The 23607-nt window shown below is 40.1% G+C and overlaps 1 protein-coding gene and 1 pseudogene across 1 annotated transcript; both read left to right on the plus strand.

The window, feature by feature from the left end:
- The first annotated feature begins 798 nt into the window (after positions 1–798).
- On the plus strand, positions 799–6806 carry LOC124133891. Its single transcript, XM_046498477.2, has 4 exons — positions 799–897; positions 3255–3458; positions 4116–5042; positions 5779–6806. The coding sequence occupies exons 2-4, from the start codon at positions 3261–3263 to the stop codon at positions 6091–6093; spliced, it is 1440 nt and encodes a 479-aa protein (XP_046354433.2). The 5' UTR covers positions 799–897; positions 3255–3260; the 3' UTR covers positions 6094–6806.
- Positions 6807–12146: 5340 nt separating this feature from the next.
- Positions 12147–14162, plus strand: LOC124133875 (annotated as a pseudogene).
- The last annotated feature ends 9445 nt before the right edge of the window (positions 14163–23607 follow it).

The raw sequence follows: 23607 nt of genomic DNA on the forward strand, positions 1-23607 counted from the left end.
ATTTCTATTCAACACTGTAAAGCGTAAATATGTTCTGCAAACCATTTCGAAAACCAGCTCGGACCTATTTCAAACTATTTTCTTTCAAAATAGTCGAGACTCTGTTTAACTTCAGATAGAAGTAAATAACTTTCCTGCACAATTTGATATGCCAATACCACGATAATTATTGGATGGTCCGGTCGATCTTTCCCTTTATTATACAAGCGCTATATAATTCCCTATTTAAACACAGTTCAGGGAAAAGAAACACTATCAAGTATAAGTTAAAGCTATGTTAAAAAATAATCTCTTCAAGATATATTTCTTTGTTTAGGATAGTATCATTTTCAAAAGAGGCTGCTGTTCTTATAATGTAGGATTCATCATCCATAAATATAATCTCCTTCATTAATTAATTTCAATTAAGCAATAATGATGACGTCACTCTATTGTTCTTGCACTTAATTCTAAGCCTGGAAGTCACTGGACACACAGAACAATTATTTTAAACAACTACAAATGACGCAACTGTAGGTCATTATGCAAAATTATTGAGAAGTTTTACATCAACCATAACATGGTTCAATTCGGAGAAATTACTCGAATCTGTTGTTTTCGAATTACTTTCGGTTATCGGTCATTGACAAGTTACATTTCTGAAGACATCCAGTGTGAAAACAGGAGTACCTGACAAGTGATTTCAATATGTGTGACAGGTGTTTAACAAGTGATTCCTCTTTTAGAGCGCCTTACATTTTCCACACAAAGTGAGTATTTCCCACGCGCAATCATGTATTCTCTCCCAAGTCACGGACTTGCACGCTTTCTTCGCCGTGTCAAAGGTCTCCTGGGGTCAAGGCCGAATGTCGTCGCAGTTTTCACACGGTGTTCATTTCAGCACCAACCAGGAACTCCGTAAATATCTACCTTTCTCTTGTTAATACCATCAACTTTGAATGTGTCTGAAGCTCTCTGCATGTCGAGAGTCCCCCTTTCGCATAGTTTTGGTGTCACGTGTTGTTATCCCACATTGATCATGACGCGTCATCTGCTGGGTCACACTGACCTTCAACTTCAGTGATTGATAGCTGAAGAAACAAAGCTTTGTGTATATCTGGCGCAAGGGGATTAAAATCTACTACATCAAAGTCATTGATGCAGCAGAATAAATCAGCCGTACATAAAACAAAGGACAGTGCTTGTGTCCTTGTAATTTAGTTGCCCCAGCCCTAATTTATGTTTCATCCATTGACGTGGGCACAGGGGGCCCAGTCGTCCAAGGCGCCGCAATTCGCGGTGCAGAGTTGCGTCCCTTGGGCAGGTCACCCACTATTTATGTTGGTTATATTGATTTACGATTTGATATTTCATTGACAATTTAGTCCATTGTTTCGTTTTAGAATAAAGACCGTTTTTTGATGGTATGACATGACATTTATTGCAACATGCTAGGGCTTTTTTAACAGATAGGATGGACTCTAGGGTCAACTGTTGGGCGACTTCGTTCAATAATTATAGAGAACTTGTATAACGGGACAGCTAACTCTTTGTAACGAAGACTTGGAACAAGGTGTACTTCAGGATGAAACACGTACTAGCAACCCCGTATATCAGAGAGACAATACTCTTTGCGCATAAAACCCACATATGTTGGTCATATTGGTTCCAGGAGTCGTGAGATGAAGCAACCGTTTCTGGAACGACTCTTATACCAAAATGAACAAGAACTTTTGAGGCTGAAGATTTAACGCGCGCTTCTCGTGGACCCGAATTCGTAGAAAAGAGAGTGTTCATTATATACTTCTCAAAAGAAGTTAAACAACGCCCTATTCTTTCATATTACAAAAGTTAATCTGCCATGGTACATTAACTTCTTCTTTGAGTTGTATGTATACGAGTTCTCGAACTACCTTAGAAAATATATCGAAATGTGTATATCATAGACATCTCACTTGGAGATACGTATTTTCTACTTGTAAAATTTAATGTATACTTTATAATGTAACGTTACGTTCAATGGGTCTGTGGCTTTTGACGCAACAATTAACTCCAACGTATTCCAGTTCTCAAATAAGCAGAAACCATTGTAGCTTGTTGCTTTTATTCTAACCTTTTATGCCCCAAAAGAGTCATGAGTTTAAATCCCAGGTTTTCTGGTTGGTTTTCCTACTGTCACGCACATTCCACACATGTAAATTGGACGTCTAACTTGTCGCATGACACGAGCAATGCCGTGCGACGTCAGGCAACAGTCACATACCATTTTATACAAGTTGTGTGAGTGGCGGGTTCTGCCAGTAGAGCAGGACCTGCTAACCTTTTTCCCGAACACCTGATGTCATCACTGATTTTCCGTGATCAGTGGAACCTCTTTATTCCGGGCACTGTTAATCCAGAAACCTCATCTTCCGAAGTTTAGGGAATGATTGTGTAAAAGGCCTACACTACTTTCAAGATTCCTTTATCGGGAAATTCACTACTCTAAACGATATCTCTCGAAACGGTATCGTCCGGAATTACGGGGTTTAACGGCACATATGTTAACATTCAAAGATTCGCATGTAATAAGGGAGACTATGTGAGTCTTATATGGACTCCCCAATGTAATGCAAGATACTTATACCGATTTCAATTAAATTCAACTGACTAATGTGGATTTTGTGTGATTTATTTTAAGAACTGCTCACTGATTAGGGAAACATTTCGTTTACAATTTAGAATTTCGACTCACGCATGCTAAGGTGCCTACGTCCAGGGTAGGTCGAAATGTTGATATATTTTCTCTTTTTAATTAGGGGGATCTTGATCTACAAAATTGATTTACATGAAGAAACGAGCCAACAGACACACGTCGGTATTTGAAAGACTATAAAATTGAAGACATTTGACTTCAAAGTCTACAGTCTTTCAACGCGACGTTTCTGAACATATGCTAGTATACCATTATAACACAAAGGCTAGGGCTGACGATTGAATTGTTTGTTTGTTGTTTAACGCCGCCCTCAGCAATATTCCAGCTATATGACGGCGGTCTGTAAATAATCGAGCCTGGACCAGACAATCCAGTGATTGACATCATGAGCATCGATCCACACAATTGGGATACGATGACATGCATCGACCAAGTCAGCTTGCCTGACCACCCGATCCTGTTAGTTGGCTCTTACGGCAAGCATGGGTTGCTGAAGACCTATTCTACCCCGGATCTTCACGGGTCGACGTTTGGATTGAGCTTCGTCGCTTTGTTTCATGAAAACTGTTTGAATTTCCAGGACGACATGCTATTCTCAACAACAGCAACAACAACCGTGAATGCGAAGACGAAGCCGAAGCCGCCGAGACGACGTAGACGGCATTTCACGACGGAGCAGCTGGAGACGCTGGAGACGACCTTCAGCAAACATGACGGCTACATCGACCTTCAGGTCAAACAGGACCTCGTTGAGCAGTTAGATGTGGACGAGGCCACTGTTTCGGTAAGATTACGCCCGTCTTGAATGTATGACTTTTAGACATCTTGCTTTGCAAACAGGTTATGCGAGACGCCGTTTGTATACTATTTTCAGCCTCTAAAGATGCCACCATTGCTGGTGTATTGCTGTCAGATCAATTATCAAAATAAGTGGATTTGGACACACGATGAGCGGATCCTGATATGGCTGTGGGACGCAACTCTTCAACGTGATGTGCGTCGCCTTAAGGATTTTGGATCTTCATAAATCAAAATGATGCAGTTCCCTTGTCTCGTTGGTTACTGGACTCTTGTTGTTTGTTGTTTAACACCGCACAGCAATATTCCAGCCATGTGAAGGCGGTCTGTAAATAATCGGGTCTGGACCAGACAACCCAGTGATTGGCATCATGAGCATCAATCTACGCAATTTGGATACCATGACATACATCAACCAAGTCAGCGAGTCTGACAACCGATCCCGTTCGTCGCCTGTTACAAGCATGGGTCGTTGAACACCAATCTAACTCGTATCTCTCTTCACGGGTGCCTTTGCTGTTATGAATCTGACGGATGTCAACCCAGAGGTGTTTGTGAGTCTGCCTATTACACATATATGTCTTCCCTTCTCTTGTATGCAGAGAATAAGATGGTTAATTTATGCATTTGTTTCATTTTGCAGACGTGGTTTTGCAACAGGAGAGCCAAATTTAGACGACAGACAAAACCTACATCTTTGTATACGCATCCGGTACAATCTTCCGGAATCAAAGATACAGTCGCACAAACATCGGTCATGGAAACGAAGGCGGCGAAACAACATAGAAAGCTGATCGACCTGAGCAACTTGCAACCAAAGCAGAATATTATAAACACTGGGAGATGCTTTGAACTCAGAAAGAAGTCACAATGTCAGCAAAGTGGACAACACTCAAATCCTTGCCACAAACGGAAGCGGTCTCGTACAACCGAAACAAGAGAACCGGAAGTTGAAACTTTGGCTTCTCGGACCTCCGACCTCGTCGGGAGATCAGAGAAACTTTATAAAGAGAACGAGGCAGGCGTTAATTTCAATGGACCGCAAGGGAAACCCAAACCGTTAATACACAAAAGACTATCTCTGCCGGACAATGTTTATAACCAGATCCTCACTGAAGCATATAATTCTGGGATATCCGACAAACAGACCACAAGTCCGCCAATAGTTTATAATATACAGACGTTCAGCCCTTCAGCGTTGCCAAGGATACTACCAATGAAAGACACGTCACAAAACAGTCATGTTTCACATTTCAAGACAGTAGGGTCACCACATTTGCCAAACAGGAGACAACCTACAAAACTTAAACGAATCCTTCCTAAGTCGGATGCAGTGGTGTCATCATCCCCTGCAGAGGGTCAAGCACCAGAGCGTCTCCCACAAGACGACGACAGTTCACAGGTACCTCCGTCGAATGAGCAGATTAGTTCTCGGTGCGGTTATAGCCCTATGTCTCTACCCCATGTGCCAGTGAAGCCTGGGTCCGAGTCTGTCATGGTTCGAGGTCCAGTGACAGTTGTTCCAGATAAAGAAAACGTCGTTCACCAGAGCTTATCTTGTGAAATCACGGTAACTACTAAAATATTAAGTCAGCATATTCATTGTACATAGTTTAAAATCTTTTCTTGCATGCGTTTTGTCACTAGTATTCTGATAAAAGCGCTCAAAAGGTTTTTGTGTAAATTGGCTCGGCTATGAATAGACAATGCCTTTTGGAAAGTAGTCAAATGTAGCATATGTTGTATTTGGGATGACACTTTCTTAGTAGAATGTGGGTTCGAAATCCTCGATGGAGCTCCACGAAAAAGAGTGCTAGAAATTGTACTTTACTTAGAATGTGTAGTCCCATATATATCATCTAACAACTGGCATTTTCAAAATAAGTCATGAAAGCACCAAGAGTATCAAGCCTTGCACCAATTGTGATACTGCATCTAGACTAGAGATATAATTACAGGATTAGTGGTTTTGTCCATTTGGGTGATAGGTACACGACTACATGTGACATGTATGATTGTTGTTTAACGCCGCACTATTCCAGCAATATTCCAGCTATATGACGGCGGTCTGTAAGTAATCGAGTCTGGACCAGACAATCCAGTGATTGACATCATGAGCATGGATCCACCAATTGAGATACGATGACATGCATCAACCAAGTCAGCGAGCCTGACCACCCGATCCTGTTAGTCGCCTCTTACGACAAACATAGTCGCCTTTTTACGGCAGGCATGGGTTGCTGAAGACCTATTCTAACCCGGATGTTCACAGGTCTAGGATGTAATGGGTATTATAACTGTTTCAGCTGCAGTCCAGGGAGCAAGATCCAAGTTTGAACAACTGCCCCGGGCATGGAGTGGGCAGTGTAGAGTGCCCACAGGAGACCGACACCGAGGATCTAAACCCTGCCTTGGATGAAGCCAGTTACTTCAGTGCCATGTGTGAAATAGACATCGCATGGGAATGGAATACACTGCCCGACGATGTGGCCGTAATGTTCCATAGCTACAGGGAGAGTCCAGATTGTGCAGGTGGTGTTGATATCACAGACACAACAGAGGCTGAACCTGAAGCCATAGTTGTTGAGAAGAACATACAGTTACCGTCAATCCTGCGTTGATGATTCATGTGTCAGTGGTTGTAAGGTTTCAAGTTAGACCGAGTGTAACCGTAACGACGCAACAGACATTGTTTCAACAATTTTGATCACCTAATGGGATTTATGCGGCCATTACATTTACATCTTTCTCATATTTGAAATTTATGTCAAAACATTGAGCAAAATGACATTCTCGGTTTTTACCAGATGCTTGCCTGAATTGTAGACCGATCCCTTTTAAAAACAAATATCCAGATACGTTGGTGTTGAACAATCGTCTACCGACCATCTGTTATGAAGCCAACTTTGACTCTATAGTCTCCAGTAATCGATATGATGCCATTATCGATAAGCGTAAACTGGCATTTGGTTTAGAACTAGTAAGAATTACCGTCAATCCTGCGTTGAGGATTCATGTGTCAGTGGTTGTCAGGTTTCAAATATCGTGCCAAGCACTTTACACGAACCCTTTAGAACTTCACCTTGGACACTCATTTACCCCCAGTCCTGCTTGTATGTGTCGTGTTCTTGTGTCAACCGTTGAGAGATTTTAAATGCTTGCGTAGCAAACGACTCCTGTAAGAACTCCATTTTGGGCTCAAGTTTCAAGCTTCCGGGTCGTCTCACAATACTATCATAATATTGTATAATAATTTAAACTGATTGGGGTGAAATATGTGTTTTAATAATTCTGGTAGATCCAAACAGAAAATAAAAGAGTTTTATGGAATGACTACACCTGGTCTTTTCTCTATTTATCTGCTGTAACTTCACAAGCAAATAATATAATTGTTTCAACCACAGAGATCAATGGCACTGTTAGGATGAGCAATGCTAAATAGATGAGCTCCATTTTAGGAGAATGAGCAAGTGCGTTTGATTTAAAGCTGCTATGAACAATATTTCAGTTATACCATGGCATGACAGTTCATGGGGGGGAGTTCTTTGACGTCTAACCAAGAGAACCCAGCAGCATATGCATGGCACTGATAAACAAAGTATCATTATCAGGGCGGATCTAGGATTCATACCCACTAACCTAGCATGATTAGGAAACTCTTCATAGCAAACTGTTGCGCCTAGGACACATGGGCATCAGAAGAAACCTTGGACTTTGTCAAACGACAAATACGATAACCTTATTACATCCCGCAGCTACCCTGTACATATATTCAAAATTACACATCCTTACATGCGTACATAGCTGGGTAAATAGCCATCGTTTAAATATGGCCATTGTGTCGCTCCAGATATGAAGCCTACTACAGTTATTCAGCACCAATGAGTCCACAGGCAAGCATTCAATGGTGAGGTGAGGTGAAATGGGGTTTAACGTCGCGTCCAAGATTATTGCACTCATATAGCGACTTGCATGCACGTGTGTGTGTGTGTGTGTGTGTGTGTGTGTGTGTGTGTGCGTGCGTGCGTGTGTGGCTGCTTGTACTAGTCCGGACTGATGCCGATTTATAGTGCTAGCCCACTGAGATACCATGCCGCAGTTGAACATGAAAACCCACTCAGACACAGTATACTGACTCCGAGCCGACCAGTCCATATTTCAGCCCCTTAATGCTGAGCGCCAGACAGGGTAACAGCAAGTACCATCTTTTAACGTCTTTTGGTATGCCGTGGCCTGGGATGGAACCCCGAACCTTCCGCTCTCCAGGCGGACACTCTACCACTAGACCACGGAGGCGGTCATCATACAATGACTATAGCTTGGACAGAAAAATATGCTCATAATGCAAGATCCCCATAACATATGGTGATATTATGTGTGTGTATGTGTGTGCATGCGCGCGCGAGTTAGCGCGAGTGCGTGTGCATGTGCGGATATACGTGAGTGGGTTCGTGCGTGCTAAGAAGTAGAAGATAGAAGATCAGGGAAGATAAATCTGATTAAAAGACTGAAAAGTTTCAGGTTTATGGCACACTCAGTATTGTGGCTTCTATATCTTAAATGGTATTGGCATACAGTTTCATTCGCACAATCCCCGACACCTCCGCCTCGATGCTGTAATGTCCTTAAACCACGCGAACACCGGAGAAGGCGACGCAATCAATATATGATCACTACCGGTAATGTAATTTAGCTCCAGTCGCCGTCACTAGTTAGATTATCAAACTGAAGTTAGACCGTGCGTAACCGTAACGACGCAACAGACATTGTTTCAACATGATTTTGATCACCTAATAGGATTAATGCGGCCAATACATTTACATCTTTCTCGCATTTGAAATTTATGTCAAAACAATGAGTAAAATGACATTCTCGGTTTTCACCAGATTTTTGTCTGGATTGTAAACCGACCCCTTTTAAAAACAAATATCCAGATACGTCGGTGTTGAACAATCGTCTACCGACCATCTGTTATGAAGCCAACTTGACTCTATTGTCTCCAGTAATCGATATGATGCCATTATTAATAAGCGTAAATTGGCATTTGGTTCAGAACTGGTTGTCAAGGAATCTACGAATCTGGTATATGTAAGCAGTAATGTTCAAGAATCAATGTCAAATAAACTGATTATGAAACATTCAAACGTGTGCTACTGCCATGTGTAAAGACATGCAATTACCGCATGAGTAGATCTATGTCTAGTTGGTAGCAGTAGGTGAAACATGTGCTCGTTTATTTGCAGTGGTGAGGTTGTGGTATGTATGGCAATGACATTGTTATTAAATATATTTATATGCTACAGGCGTTTACCAAACCCATACTTCATGATACACTGCCCTTTAAATATACGATTACCCCACGTACGATTACCTCGTAATTATTAAAAAATGCATACCAACAAAATATATTATAGAGTGAATATGTGAGTTGGGTTAAACGCCGCTTTCAACAGTATTCCAGTTCCATCATGCTTAATGTAGGAAGAAAGTCCGAAGTGATTCGGGTATCTGACGTTTACCACTTTGGTGAAACCCAAGAGCATGGGTGTGATGCTGACACACCTAAAGAAACATAATCGGGGTGAACCGGGATTCGAACCCACAATCATAGGTTTCTTACGCCTCACGACGACTGGGCATGCACCGTGCCCTAATATGAAAAAGTTATATTCTCCCCATGGCATAATCTGTCTTCGTGTGGGTATTTATACTTATCCAATACATGTTAATGCCACATAAACCACAATAGCGCAATGATAGTATTTCCTTTAATCTGAAGAATGATGTTGGATGATAAATAAAATCTCACCCTCGTGTCTTTTGATATCTAATATATCAACACGAGTTGACAAAAGTGGAAAAAACTCAGAGGCTTGCCGAGAATTCATGATCACATAGTCAGGTCACACTGTTTACCCTCTGGATGCCGAGGTTTTCTGACGCACATTTTCCTAAGATCGGAAAAGTGAAGGTTGTGCGAGAATTGCGCTCACGCGGCACTGGATCTACCTCTGGCATTAAAATTACGCAGAGGTGGAGAATATGAAATTTCCTATTTGATGGTGTAAAGTTAACTGCAAATATTAAACCGGTTTTTAAAAAATACACTTCTAAGTGTTGTCCGACAATTTATTCTGCTTTGAAAAACAGTAAATTTCTCCGCTTTTTATCGTACACTGATAAAAGTACTGTGCGACGATTTTTTTTATTTAGAAATTTTACGGAAACTGTGAGCGAACAAAATACTGTCTAATATCTGGACGACATAACTATATATCAAATGGAGTTATATGCGTATACATACATATGCGACATACATTCAATGCCAAAAATAGCATGCCGTAAATGACGAAAACTAATTTTTCTCTATGACGTCAAAAGGCGACAAAGAGGTTACACACGTACAAAGAAAAGGGGGCATAACTCCGCTATGCTCAGCACTAGTTTATTGTAACTCAGGTCACTTGGTGAGAATTAGCTGTGGGCAAGGATAATATATTTTCGTGGTGTTTTGTTCACGAGGAACCAAACTATTCCAACACAAATTTCGATAAAGAAACTGTATACGTTTAGTTATAAAAAAACCCATAAGAAATGACATCGTTCTTTATAAGAAAGAGGTAATAGAGAAATGGATGGCCCCATCTAACCAATAACTTAGTCCTTAGATTCCAACATTCTCCTGAATGTGTAAGTGTAATTTGACTAATGTTGCACCATTATAAATAGAGCACTAGCCTTATCATCAAATGTAATGAAATACCCAAAAAATAACACCATTCTATTTGACGTCATGGCTTGTTTTATGGCTTTGATAGGTGAGGTGAAATGGGGTTTAAAAAGGGGCTGTAATATATTCCATTTTCTGAAGAGATTAGTAATGTGTATTTGATGATATATATGCATACACAATTGGTTATCAATTATCTTCTAAAATCACAGCATGTACCATGTACATTAGACTCATGGAAAATACTATTTCAGCAAACCAATCACAGCGCCACTATCACAGTTTCTATGAAAGGAAAAACAAATCGAAATTGAACTTAACAGCACAGCGTATCCATAAGCGGTTAATCAAAATACAAAAAAGGTATTGATGTCATCATTGTAGAAGTTATGTTGATGTTTTCAGTAGTTGCATTATGTTTGTATCGCGTGTACCATCGACAGAAACAGGGGCCGAGCTACCACATGTGGAACCGACCTTGACACAATTTGTTTACAATATTGCGTCGACTCACGTTAGATGTAGTGGCCACACTTTTGAAATCTCCATTTGCGACAAAATGTGAAACAGTTAGGGTAAGTCACTCACACGGTCAGGTAGTTTGAGCAATCACACATGACTCTTAGTCATTTCATATGAAAAAAGTAGCAGTTATTTGTTTGAACGGGCGAGTATGTAGGACAACCGGTAAACAAGAAATCGCGGCACAGATATGATGCGAACGTGCCCTGTCGATCACTTCGGGCTTGGCCATTCAATGTTTAGGTTTTAATCATGAACCTCATGCCCATAAATATACACTATACCAACTTAATATTAACGATTATAGCTACCTTTCCATGTCTTTGATTTGAATATTTTCTGTAAATCAGCATCATAAACAAAAGACAATCTGCACTGTCGGTTGGTATGTAGCGCCGTGCTAAATCGCCATGATATATATATTTGCCAGAGGTTGATTTTGGTTGGGTTTGGTATGGTGTGACAGAATATGTAGATGATTCATTTTAACAAAAAATGTGTCTGTTATCAAAAATGTCTAGGTGTTTCAATATTTCTACTGGCCTATGACACACATTCGATAAACATATGCAATACTTGAACAAAAAACTTCCGTGGCCGACTAAACGTTAGTACTCTCACGCCAATAACTGTACAGTGGGGACTAGTAAATCTTTCTGACCAGTCCGATCAGATTTCTTTTTCAAATTGGCTGTCTGATATAATAATAGTTACGTGTATGTGACATGGGTGCATAATAAGAAAATGCCTTCAGTCGCATGAAGTTCAACATGGCAGAAAAAGATCGAGAAGCGCGGTAACCACATTACTAATCTCGCCATATTTCGCAATCCGTAGCACTGCATAAAATATGAGTTACACGATATTAACGTTGAGATGATTAGGGTGATGATGGTTATAATCTCATTCAATGAACGTCATAAATGTAATGGAAAAATACACTGTCGTTTTCTCATGTGTACCGACCATTCCGCCATTACCGATAGTCGATAAAAATATACAAAACGTGTAAATAAACTTGTTCATAAAGGAGTGAACAGAATTGTATTTACGTGAATAAGTATACAGTTGAGAAAAATATGTCTTTCTGACCACTCAGGTCATATTTTTTATTATGAACAAGGATTTTGTCTGAAAATATTTACGTGTATGTGACATGGGTTGCATAATCAAAATTCGCCGTCATTCGCTTGGTGTTCAAACATGGCAGAAAAAGACCGAGAAGAGCGGTAGCCACTTTACTAATCTCGCCATATTTCGCAATCCGTAGCATTGTATAAAGTATGAGTTACACGATGTTAAAGCTAAGATGATAGGGGTGATGATGGTTATAGTTTTGACTTTGCGCACTCAGTGTTAAATATCAAAATTCACAGTTTAAAAAGGGCATTTTCTCGGGACCATATATGGTCCCCTGGCACTATGCGGGTGTGAAAAGTGAGGGACCATATATAGTCCCGTGGCAAAAGTTTATTTTCCAAATGCGGGATAGAAACTGTGAGGACATAATTATTTAAAATATTACCAATTACTGTTATGCACATCACCATGTCATGACACGATAAAACAATGTAACTATAAAGGAGTATACTATCTGTATCTTTTTGTCTTTTAGTTGATGACATCGAAACTTTGTACGAGGTACCTAGCTGTTACGACAAACTGCAAAATTGGATCTGACTTTGAGGAAACTTCGACATATTCTGAAGCCCCAATTTTCAGATCATTGGTCAAACAAGAGATCAAAAGAAGAAATGATCTATGAAGAATTCCTCAAATATTTGAAAGAATGACAGGTAATTATTCGCCGAGGAACCCCGTATGTTATTGACATAACGATATTTATGAATAACAACACTTTCTTCAGTACTCCTGAAAAGAATTTAATCATGCAGCTTTAGAAATTGGCACTAGTCCTCTATAGTCCTATACTGCCAAATAGTTAAGGTATCGCAAGGACCAGTAGAAAATGGCCCTTTAAAAGGGTTTTGCTATATGTTATCATTATAAGGACAAGTGGACGAAAACTGTTAGTTTCTACCGCTGCCTATGTGAAGTATATAGCACCTAACTAGATCGTAAAGTATATAAATCATGTCCAGCCACATGCCTATGTGCTCCTTAAAAAGTACATTTACCTATCATACACTTTCTATATGTGTTATTGTGATCAGTAGAACATTCGATGATTGTATGGAATTATTACGATACATGGAAAATATCACCTCGTTTCTACTGATATGAAATATATCTACACAGGTCGATGCAATTTTGAAACTCTCAGGCTTTTCGAAGAGTTTTTTAAAACTTTTTTCGACGGGTATTGATATGTTTCATATCAAAAGACACGAGAGTGAGATTTTATTTATCTCCCAGCATAATTCTACCAACGTGTCAACTAATAAACAGACGTAACTTGTGTCAAGAGTGTTTTTGAATACGCTTTGATACTCAATGTGATGAACGAGGCCTTGAACAATTACTGTGAAGAAAAAATATACTCTATTCACCATCGATAAACTGGGCATTTAGTGGGTTTCATTAGCTAATTAATACATAGATGCGTAGATATTTGATCTTTTTCAAACTTTTAACCAAAATATTAATGAAGGTTTCAAACATTCCTTCGCATGTGGATTTTCAATCAGTCGGTGCAATTGGTTCAAAATGAAAAAATATTTCAATGGCGGCCCATTTGAACGAAAGTGTAAACAAGGGGAATTTGACTAACTCCATATGCGTTATTTATTGACAGAAGGGTTGTGAAAATGACACAGATGTGTTGGAAATTTACTATTTTTTGCGTTGTTGCAATTGCTATGGGCTTGGGGTAATCCAAAAATATTTTATTTCAATTCTTTTAATATGATGTTTCAGAAGGACATATAGTCCCTCTTGCACAGCAACTGCGTTATGTGTAGGGACATATATGTTCAAATGGCATCCAGGGGTTAAACGTGCAGCTATCCAGCATCAGTGGTAGAGATATTAGTGATGTCATTTGATTGTGACGTCATGGTAACCTATGACGCCACAATGGTCTGCAAAGTTACTTTTGGATGATAAATCTTTTAAGGCTCGCCCAACAGATAGTGTACATAGTGTCAAATCAGATTTGTAACAATTGCTACAGAAATGAAATATCAATAGAAACTGTTATTTTCTTTCTTTTAAACTTCAGCTGGAAGACGAGAAACGACAAATGGGAAATTAACTGTGGGTGATGTTCTCAAGTTTGTAACAGGGTCAGAGGAAGAACCTATTCTAGGATATTCATGCTCCCAAAGCATCTAATTTGTGGAAGACTCGAGTTTTCTTCCTAAGAGTTCTACCTGTATCAATGCCCTATATATGCCCATAAGGAGTACCCCGGATAGAGAAAGGCTGTTTGATCTGTTTGATTACGCATTCAGTAATGACTATTTTGGAAAAATCTAGAACACTACCCATTGTCGTAAACCGTTATTGTCACTGGATTGTCTGGTCCAGACTCGATTATTTACAGACATTTAGATTTTTAAAAATGCTGTAAATAACGCCGTGAATGGTTATTTAGTAATGTGTAAAAATATGTCGACATTTACGATGTATCTAATTTTCAGAGGTAATTTTCAGTAATTTTGCTTTGCCTAAAATGGCAGTGGAATTCCCCACAGAATTCAAAACTGTGAAGTATGTGCGTGATATATGGAGAGAGAGCACGGGGGGGGGGGGGGGGGGGGGCAGTTGTCTAAGGCGCCGCGATTCGCTGTGCAGAGTTGCGTCCCCTGGGCATGCAAGAAACCTATAATTGTGGGTTCGAATCCCGGCCACATGCATTAAAATTCCAATGTGTAAAAGGCCAAAGTCCTCTGCGTGTTGTTTGAATAATGTATGCACTGTATTGTTGTAAATTGTTAATCTGCTCTGCAATAATGTAACTAATGATCTTCATATGCCAGTCCGTGGCCATTAAAGTAAATGCAGGAATGCCATCATCATGTCGGTAGTTAGTAATAAATTACTTGAGCCTTTTCTCTGCTGTCATAGTTATCTTTCAACAACTTGGCAACTATGAGTACTCCGTTTAACGGTGCCTGTCGCTCGCCCCTAAGCCCATACACATTAGTGTTTGTTTGTTTGTTGTTTAACGCCGCACTCAGCAATATTCCAGCTATATGACGGCGGTCTGTAAATAATCGAGTCTGGACCAGACAATCCAGTAGTTGACATCATGAGCATCGATCCACGCAATTGGGATCGATGACATGTATCAACCAAGTCAGCGAGCCTGACCACCCGATCCCGTTAGTCGACTTTTACGACAAGCATAGTCACCTTTTGCGGCAAGCATGGGTTGCTGAAGACCTATTCTACCCCGGAATCTTCACGGGTCACACATTAGTGGTACAAGGGTACATTTACATTTATGGTGCTCATAAGCTATAAGCGTGTTCATAAACCTGCAGGTGTTATGTACATCATGTAACTGCCCAGTACTACAATTGGTGCACTTGGTCTTCTGGTGACATTCATGTAGATGCGAGTTAAAATTTAAACAAACTGTATAGGAATAGTTTCATCTTGTTTTTTCTTACATGTAAATACCATAGTCTCTCCCCCCACCAACCCCATTTTTCAATATTTGCCTTAAAACCGATATACATACATACATACATACATACATACATACATACATATATATATATATATATATATATATATATATATATATATATATATATATATATATATATATATATATAAGTGAGTGAGTGAGTATGGTTTTACGACGCTTTTAGCAATATTGCACCAATATCACGGCGGGGGACACCAGAAATGGGCTTCACACATTGTACCCATGTCGGGAATCGAACCCGGGTCTTCGGCGTGACGAGCGAACGCTTCAACCACTAGGCTACCCGACCGCCCCCATATATATAGTAAATTGCCTAATTAGGCTTAAAACCGGTTATAAGCCTAATTAGGCAATTTAATCTCATATATATATATATATATATATATATATATATATATATATATATATATATATATGATATGATATGGAACGCAATTCAAATATTAGTTAAGAGATGACAGTTTCCAGTGAATAGACACTTTATTAGTCATTGCATCAAGGCACCTTTTTTTTAAAGAGTTGATTTGGTCTCTGCAGTTTCACTGTTTTGTCTTGGAGTGTTATGTTTCAATCCAAGAGTGTCATGCTGGCCCACGACATCAGTGCCCTAAAGTAAACAAACTTGGACCAGCTTGCCCATGCCTGCTTCACTAGAGCCGGGGAACAACTGATAAGATCATGGCTAAAGAGTATGAGATTCAGCGAGAGGGGGGATGCCGACCGGGAGAGATTGGGCTTATGCCACAAAGTGCATTGTATACCGTAATTCCCCGATTTAACTCCGGGAGTAAAGAGTCTGAGTTAAATAGACACCCGGGCATAGAGGAAATACAATAGTTGATTGTTGAAACTTAAACAGATCTGTTTGATCATGTCAACCCCGTGAAATTAATTTATGTCAATAAAATGTATCGATATATTGACTTGTGAAATATCATTTGTCTCAGTTTTGAACTCAGTTACCACTAAAATGTTCCGGGGTATATAAAGACATAAAAGTAACTTTGTTAACAGGGATAAAATTTAACCAATAAAGACTACTAGCCCGATGAGTGATAACATATAGAATTACCCCCCAAAAACGTTTTAAATTATTTTAGCCCTTGGAATACCTTTAAAATTAACAAAACTGGTCCACACACACACACACACACACACACACACACGTCGCTATATAAGTGCAATAATCTTGGACGCGACGTTGAACCCAATTTCACCTCACCTCACCAGGACGGAAGCTTGAGACAAAACAGAGCTCCAGATAAGCTTTTGGTGTTGTGGGTATTTTACCCATGCATTTTAAAATCACTGCGTATCAGCTATTCTATCTGGGTATTCAAATTTCTGTTACCCACTAGTTTTTACACATGTGGGTATTTAAGTTAAATATTTAAAAACACTATTCATCTAGTCCCTGCAAACTGGTGTTGTGTGGGTTCGAGAGCTCTATAGGACTCAAAAATACCACGATACTTCCACAAGAAAGTGTGATGGCAAATGATCATGATGTAACTGTCATCGTGGAGTTTGGCAAGGTTGACGGTATGCCCGTTTATAATTTCAAAATAAGTTGCTGATTTGCCAATCGAATACGCAGGGTTACTTCACAATATTTTGAATATACGCACAAGTTTTATTTTTGTAGCGTATCTGTAATGTTCGTTGCGTATTTGATACGCTTGGATATTATTTTACTGCGTATTTCTGCATTTCTGATGCGTTTTTTACGCAGATACGCAGCTTATCTGGATCTCTGCAAAATCTATTCGGCGTACGGGTCAGTCAGATCAGTTCACTGTAAGACAGAGGACTCAGCCTGACAATAAGTGATATGTCTTGAACGATTATATCAGTTTAGTAGGTCTCACTGTCTTTGCACTGGCTACTGTGCAAAACTGACATTCAAACTAAAATTGTATTTAGTCACTATTACCCAAATCAAGAAGCCAATAGCTATTCCTCTTCATATGAACAGACATCCAGACGACCTCAGCTGACACTACAACTGCCTTTCTACGGTAACTGGGGTATCATTGGGTGTGGACAGCACCCGCAACTCATTCTTACACTTCACCATGAATGCGGAAGGTTATACTTTCCCCGCTACTCGGAACATTCTGACCAGCAAAATACACCCCTATATCTACTGACCACATTCTTCACAGGGAAGTCCAGCATAACATGGCTTTCTCAGAATGGAGCCCACGTGACCACGGACAGCTGTAGTGTGTAACCCATGTCCAGGCACCTTGGTCGTCTGGGTATAACCTATACTTGGGTAGAGGTGTACGTGTATTACACCGAAGAATATACTGTACTGTAAAATGTGTTTAGACCCCAAACACAAACCTACACACGTCCCATATGTTTTACATATTTAGGTCCAAACATGTTAAGGATTATGTTTAACAGCTAAAGGTGACTTGGGTTTAAAAGTGGGAAAGACCAGTATACCACCTCCGACCCTTGAAATTCTTTGTAGGTAACTCAATAAGGGGCGCTTTCTATATTTGTTTTAGCCCTAATGGGCACAGAGATCATACAAATATCCAGGTTCGGTCAGTCTGGGTTTATTCACTCAACCACAAAGAGGAGGTTCAAATTCCAAGTTTAATAAACATTTGTCACCACGGGACACCCCCCACCCCACCCCACCCCTTTGTCAAGCCAAGGGCCCTACAGTGTCAAACTGAGAGTCCCCAGTACTCGCAACATAGACTGACCAAGGTCTTATAAAAGTCTGTCTACGCAGTTTCAAGACTTTGATTTGGATCTCCCAACATGATAATTGCTAATTCTTCAGCAGGTCGTGGGGCGGTCGGGTAGCCTGGTGGTTAAAGCGTTCGTTCGTCACGTTTATCATCTAGTTTAGCAGTATATAACGATGGGGGCAACGCGACGTCAAGTAAAACGAACCCAGGTTTTTGCGTAACGATTGGGTTTAAAGTAGTGTTCAAGATATTTTCACAAATACAGCGACTGCAAACACGTGTGTATGTCTCCGTGTGTGTGTGCGTGTGTGTGTGCGTGCGTGCGTGCGTGCGTGCGTGCGTGCGTGGGTACTCATGTACAAGTCCGGACGCTGGTTTTATAATGCTAGCCCACTGAAATGCCATGCCGCAGTTGAACCGATTCGACCAGTCCGTGTTTTAAGCCCTTTATACCGAAAGCCAGGTACGGTAACAAAAAGTTCCATCCTTTAACATCTTGGTATGATGCGGTCAGGAGATCGAATCACAGACCTTCCGCTCCTCTACGTCGGGATAGTAAGGTCTGGATAGCAATCGCCATATGATTTATTTTGAAGGAGTATGCCGTGATTATTAAAGGGATGTCCGTTGAACTGACAATGGTTTTCACTCTTGTTTAATAACAAATTACACAACCATACAACACTATCGAACAAACTGGCGATACTGTTGAATACTACGCTAACCCTAAGTCACCACTACAGACATACATGTTACAATTGGGGAATTAGTGAATATGTTATACTTTATGTTGCCACAAACATATTGTCTTATCGCATATTCCTGCACTTACCTTATAGATATTTCCAACGTTCCCCACAAAATCACAGCAGGGGAACGAACAATCAGATAAAAAACATTTCATTGGCTTCCTCATGCATATTAAAGTCTAACATTTCCATATGAAAGTTCAATGAAGCGCTTAAGTCGTTCAGACGTCAATAATATGTGTCTAAGCTCATGTTCATCTGGGTTTTAAAAGAATTCTCACCAGTTTGTTGGGATTTGACACGCGCCGAAACAATCGTCAAATTTTCGCCACTTCTGCTTCCATTCAAGATGTCTAGAATTAACGCGCACAAGAAACTCGTGCACCGGAAGTGACTTCTGATTGGTTCAACTCGTAACCATAGCATCACGTGGCACTGCTGGCGACCACCTGCATGAAATATACAACGCCTCAAACTTGATTTGACATGTGTTTGTATAAATAGTCTAAAGCAGTCTTTGAAGACGGTTGTATGCTTGCATCGGTTTAGAAATACTGTACAATGCCTGCTTTTCTCTTTGTTTATGTGACAACAGCGTATGTGTTATCGTATAGTGCTTGGTCATCTCCTGTGTATTAAAAATTCCTGCTCATTATCCAGCTGATTATTTGTTGATTAACGTCGCACTCAGCAATATTCCAACTATATGACCGTGTGAATAATCAAGTCTGGACCAGACAATCCAGTGGTTGACACCATGAGCATCGATCCACGCAATTGGGATACGATGACATGCATCATAAAAGTAAGAGAGCCTGTTAGTCGCCCCTCACGACAAGCATAGGTTGCTGAAGACCAATTGTAATCCGGATCTTCACGGGTGCTCAAATCTAGCAATTAATACATTTAGTCCGAACGTGATCAATACGATTTCATCTTCACATGAAATTACCGTTCTCTAATATAAAAAATTTAAAGTGTGTTTTAGGTGGCATTTAGGAGATAAATATAACCGCTGCGCGTTCGGTTCCAAATTCAATTTAGCGTAAATCTACAGGTAACCTAGCTCTACATTGAAAACACAGTTTGTTTATCTCCATTCTACCATGACTAAATAAAACGCGAACTCTTTGGTGTTAGCAAATATACTGAGTGAAGCGGCATGGGTTAAGTTCAGTGTTTTGAGTGGGTTATCGATCTGAATTACGGAATCACTGAACAAAATTTGGCGCTGTATATATTCAAGCAGTTTACACCGTAATACTTCACTCGAACATATGACAGGCATTGAAAGCATATAAGCACGGCAACTTGGTAAGCTAACATGAGGTGGGCATCCCTAAAGAAAACAAAACGCTCTGCATCGCGCGTCACCATTATGACGTCATATCGCTCACTGTGACGTAAAAGATATGACGTCACAGTCGTATAGAGAAAAGCGCCAAAATTTCAAGCTCTGTGTTGTCTCCAAAACGTAAATAAATTCCCTTTGTAGATTTCTACCGTGTTTTCTGCATGAAATGTATTGCCACACATCCTTTGAATATGGTAGTAACCGCATCTGTGCATTTTGTAACCTGTAATTGTAGATATAATTATTTAAATATGCCTACCGACAATAACTGAAAATAGTACTATTCTATGAATATTAGCTTCCGCGCTGATGCGGCCGTCAAACCAGCTGTTTCAGTAATAGGGGATTTATTGTGATTTAATAGCCTCTGATTGACCAATCACAATCGAGTAAATTCCAAAATCATGGTAGGGTAGTGAAGTTAATGCTGCTCCTAGATTAAACGTGTTAGCACAGACTGACCTTTATATTTCAGACAAGGTCAATTTAATACAGGATAATACTTCTCATGGCGGAGACAATTTTATCTGAACGGTGGGCTTGCCATTTTTAGGGAACTGCGTCAAGGTCAAGTTGAATAAATACTATATATAAGTAATATCCAATCACACTGTTAACACACGCCAAGCACGTGAATGAAAATATTAAGAATTGAATGTATGTATATCTTGGTGGTATTGATAAACCCAGGGTACTGGAGCTGTTTCTATTCTAAGCAAAGTCACGGGTGGCCCAGTCGTCTTAGGCGCCGCGATTCGCTGTGCAGAGTTGCGGCCCTTGAGCACGCCAGAAACCTATGATTGTGGGTTCGAATCCCGGTGCGCCCCGATTATGTGTCTAGGTTTGCCAGCACCATACCCGTGCTTGTGGGTTTCACCGAAGTGGTAAACCTCTAAGACCTGCATCACTTCGGGCTTTCTTCCCACATTAAGCTGACACGCCGCGATATAATTGGAATACTGTTAAAAGCGGCGTTAAAAGCGGCGTTAAAAGCGGCGTTAAACTTGATCACCCTTAGCAAAACAGAAGGTATTATCTTGATAATTGTATTCCTCTCCTATGATCTGTGGTCAGAATAAAAATCAAATACGAATTGAATGATTTCAGTTCGTTTCTTTAAATAATTGTTTGCTGACAACAAAAATATGTTTTAGGGAATGAAAAGTAACAGGGTTATTTATTTGTTGTTCTGCTAATTATGAGACTCACCAGGATAATTTTTTTTGTCTATTCCATACTTGTAAATTTAGTGGGTATTAGATTACAGCTTAGTCTCTGAAAATATATAATTTTCATAGAAACTTTAAATTTAAATTGGAAAGGAGCCCAAGTGAGATGTGAGAACCTGTGGAAAATCTAGACTTGCTTCTTTTAGGGCTACAGTATTACAGTAAGGGTTGGGTGGAAAGGAAAATAAATATGGTTTGGCACACTGTGAGACAGAAGGGGTATCTGTGAACCAAATACTTAAAACAAACAGCCCCGTGACAGGCACTGAACGTATAGCAGTAGTACAAGGGACGTTCTCGCGATCTCAACCTTTGGAAACGAGCTTCAGCTAGATCGCGAGATCCCAAGAATGTCCCTTACAGCATTCCATATGCAACACTGATCCGCTGAGTGAGTCAGTAAGACATCGTGAGTTGGTCACCATTGAAGAAAAATAAGCACGCCTTGCTAGATTTAGTTCTACACTGATGTCAAACAGAACACTGTGACGTAAAAGACATGACGCCATAGTTGGATTTAGAAAAGCACGCAATGTCATGCTCTTTGTTGTCCCGAAAATCAATTATCATGTTTTTGTAAACGCTTTGCCTCAGTAATTTGAATATTGTAGTAACCGCAAATCTGCATTGTGTGCTATAATGGTACATAGAATTATTTCAGAATGCCTACCCGTGAAGATTCGGGATAGCAACCCATGATTGTCTTAAGGGGCAACCGTTTTTGTCGTAAGGGCGACTCACGGGATCGGGTGGACAGGTTCGCTTACTTGTAAGTTGATGCATGTCATCGTATCCCAATTACGCGGATTGATGCTCATGATATCAATCACTGGATTGTCTGGTCCAGGCTCGATTTACAGACCGCCATCAGAAAGCTAGAATATTGCTGAGCGAGGCGTTGAGTAACAAACAAACAAACAAATCAAAATGCCTACCGACAATGACTGAGAAAGAACTTTTGGATTAATACTCATTTCCACGGTGATGCTGCCGCTTCATCAACTATTTCAATCAGAGGTTGTTATTGTGATTGTATACCTCTGATTGACCATGGTAGAATATAAGATACAGTAAACTACGGTTATAACGAACACGCTTATAACGAACTGACTGATCTAACGAACTTACTTTTTAGTCCCGGCCATTTGTTGTATACATGCTGTATATATGCTTATAACGAACTACGGTTATAACGAACTAAAATAAGTGGTCCCTTTGAGTTCGTTATAACCGTAGTCTACTGTAATTAAATCAAACACCCATGTGTTGTTTGTGAAGATATTAATACAAACACCCATGTTGTTTGTGAAGATAACATTACCCCATGTGTTGTTTGTGAATATAACAATCTCATTAAAATCAGATCTTAGTTTTAGCTGCTGCTAAACAAAGCATTAAAATCAGATCTTAGTTCTCGCTGCCCCTAAACAAAACATTAAAATCAGATCTTAGTTCTAGCTGCTGCTAAACAAAGCATTAAAATCAGATCTTAGTTCTCGCTGCCGCTAAACAAAACATTAAAATCAGATTTCAGTTCTCGCTGCCGCTTAACACAGCATTAAAATCAGATCTTAGTCCTCGCTGCCGCTAAAACAAAGCATTAAAATCAGATCTTAGTTCTCGCTGCCGCTGAACAAAGCATTAAAATCAGTTCTTAGTTCTCGCTGCCGTTAAACAAAGCATTAAAATCAGATCTTCGTTCTCGCTGCCGCTGAACAAAGAACTGGGGACATCCTATTACGGGTCACGTCAGAACGACCTTTCATCTGACCAATCAGCGTCGCTTACCAGATCATGAAAGTGACAGTCGGAATGTGTTTTAATCATGCAACCTCGAAAACGTTAACACGGGGTATTCTGAACGACAGTTACGGCCAGTACGACTGATTCCGTTAAAATCATCGTCTGTCCTTGCATCCATGGGATAAACATTTGAACGGCAGAGGCGTTGCACAGTACGTGGAAAGCACTCCCATACAATCTCAACTATACATAAGACATTCCGGAATGTTCGTTTGTTCACTTTTCAAAATTTTAATCGAGAACTGTGTCAACATATTTTCAAGCATAGTCTGAAATGGAAGTCGCCAGGTTGAAACGAGTGCCGTAAAGCTCGAGAAAGCTGCTTATTAATTGGCTGATGTCGACTTCTTGTTAGTCATTTCAGTGGTCGGTCAAAGTTCGCAAAAGGTCGTTCTGACGTGACCCGTAATGGGATGTCC

Source organism: Haliotis rufescens, unplaced genomic scaffold (assembly GCF_023055435.1).
Source record: "Haliotis rufescens isolate VD_foot unplaced genomic scaffold, xgHalRufe1.0.p SCAF_16, whole genome shotgun sequence".
Lineage (NCBI taxonomy): Eukaryota > Metazoa > Mollusca > Gastropoda > Lepetellida > Haliotidae > Haliotis > Haliotis rufescens.

Coding starts and splice junctions, on each gene's coding strand:
- LOC124133891 (XM_046498477.2), top strand. CDS start 3,261: ATGCTATTCTCAACAACAGCAACAACAACCGTGAATGCGAAGACGAAG. Junction 3,459..4,115: donor TGGACGAGGCCACTGTTTCG/GTAAGATTACGC, acceptor TTCATTTTGCAG/ACGTGGTTTTGCAACAGGAG. Junction 5,043..5,778: donor GCTTATCTTGTGAAATCACG/GTAACTACTAAA, acceptor TAACTGTTTCAG/CTGCAGTCCAGGGAGCAAGA.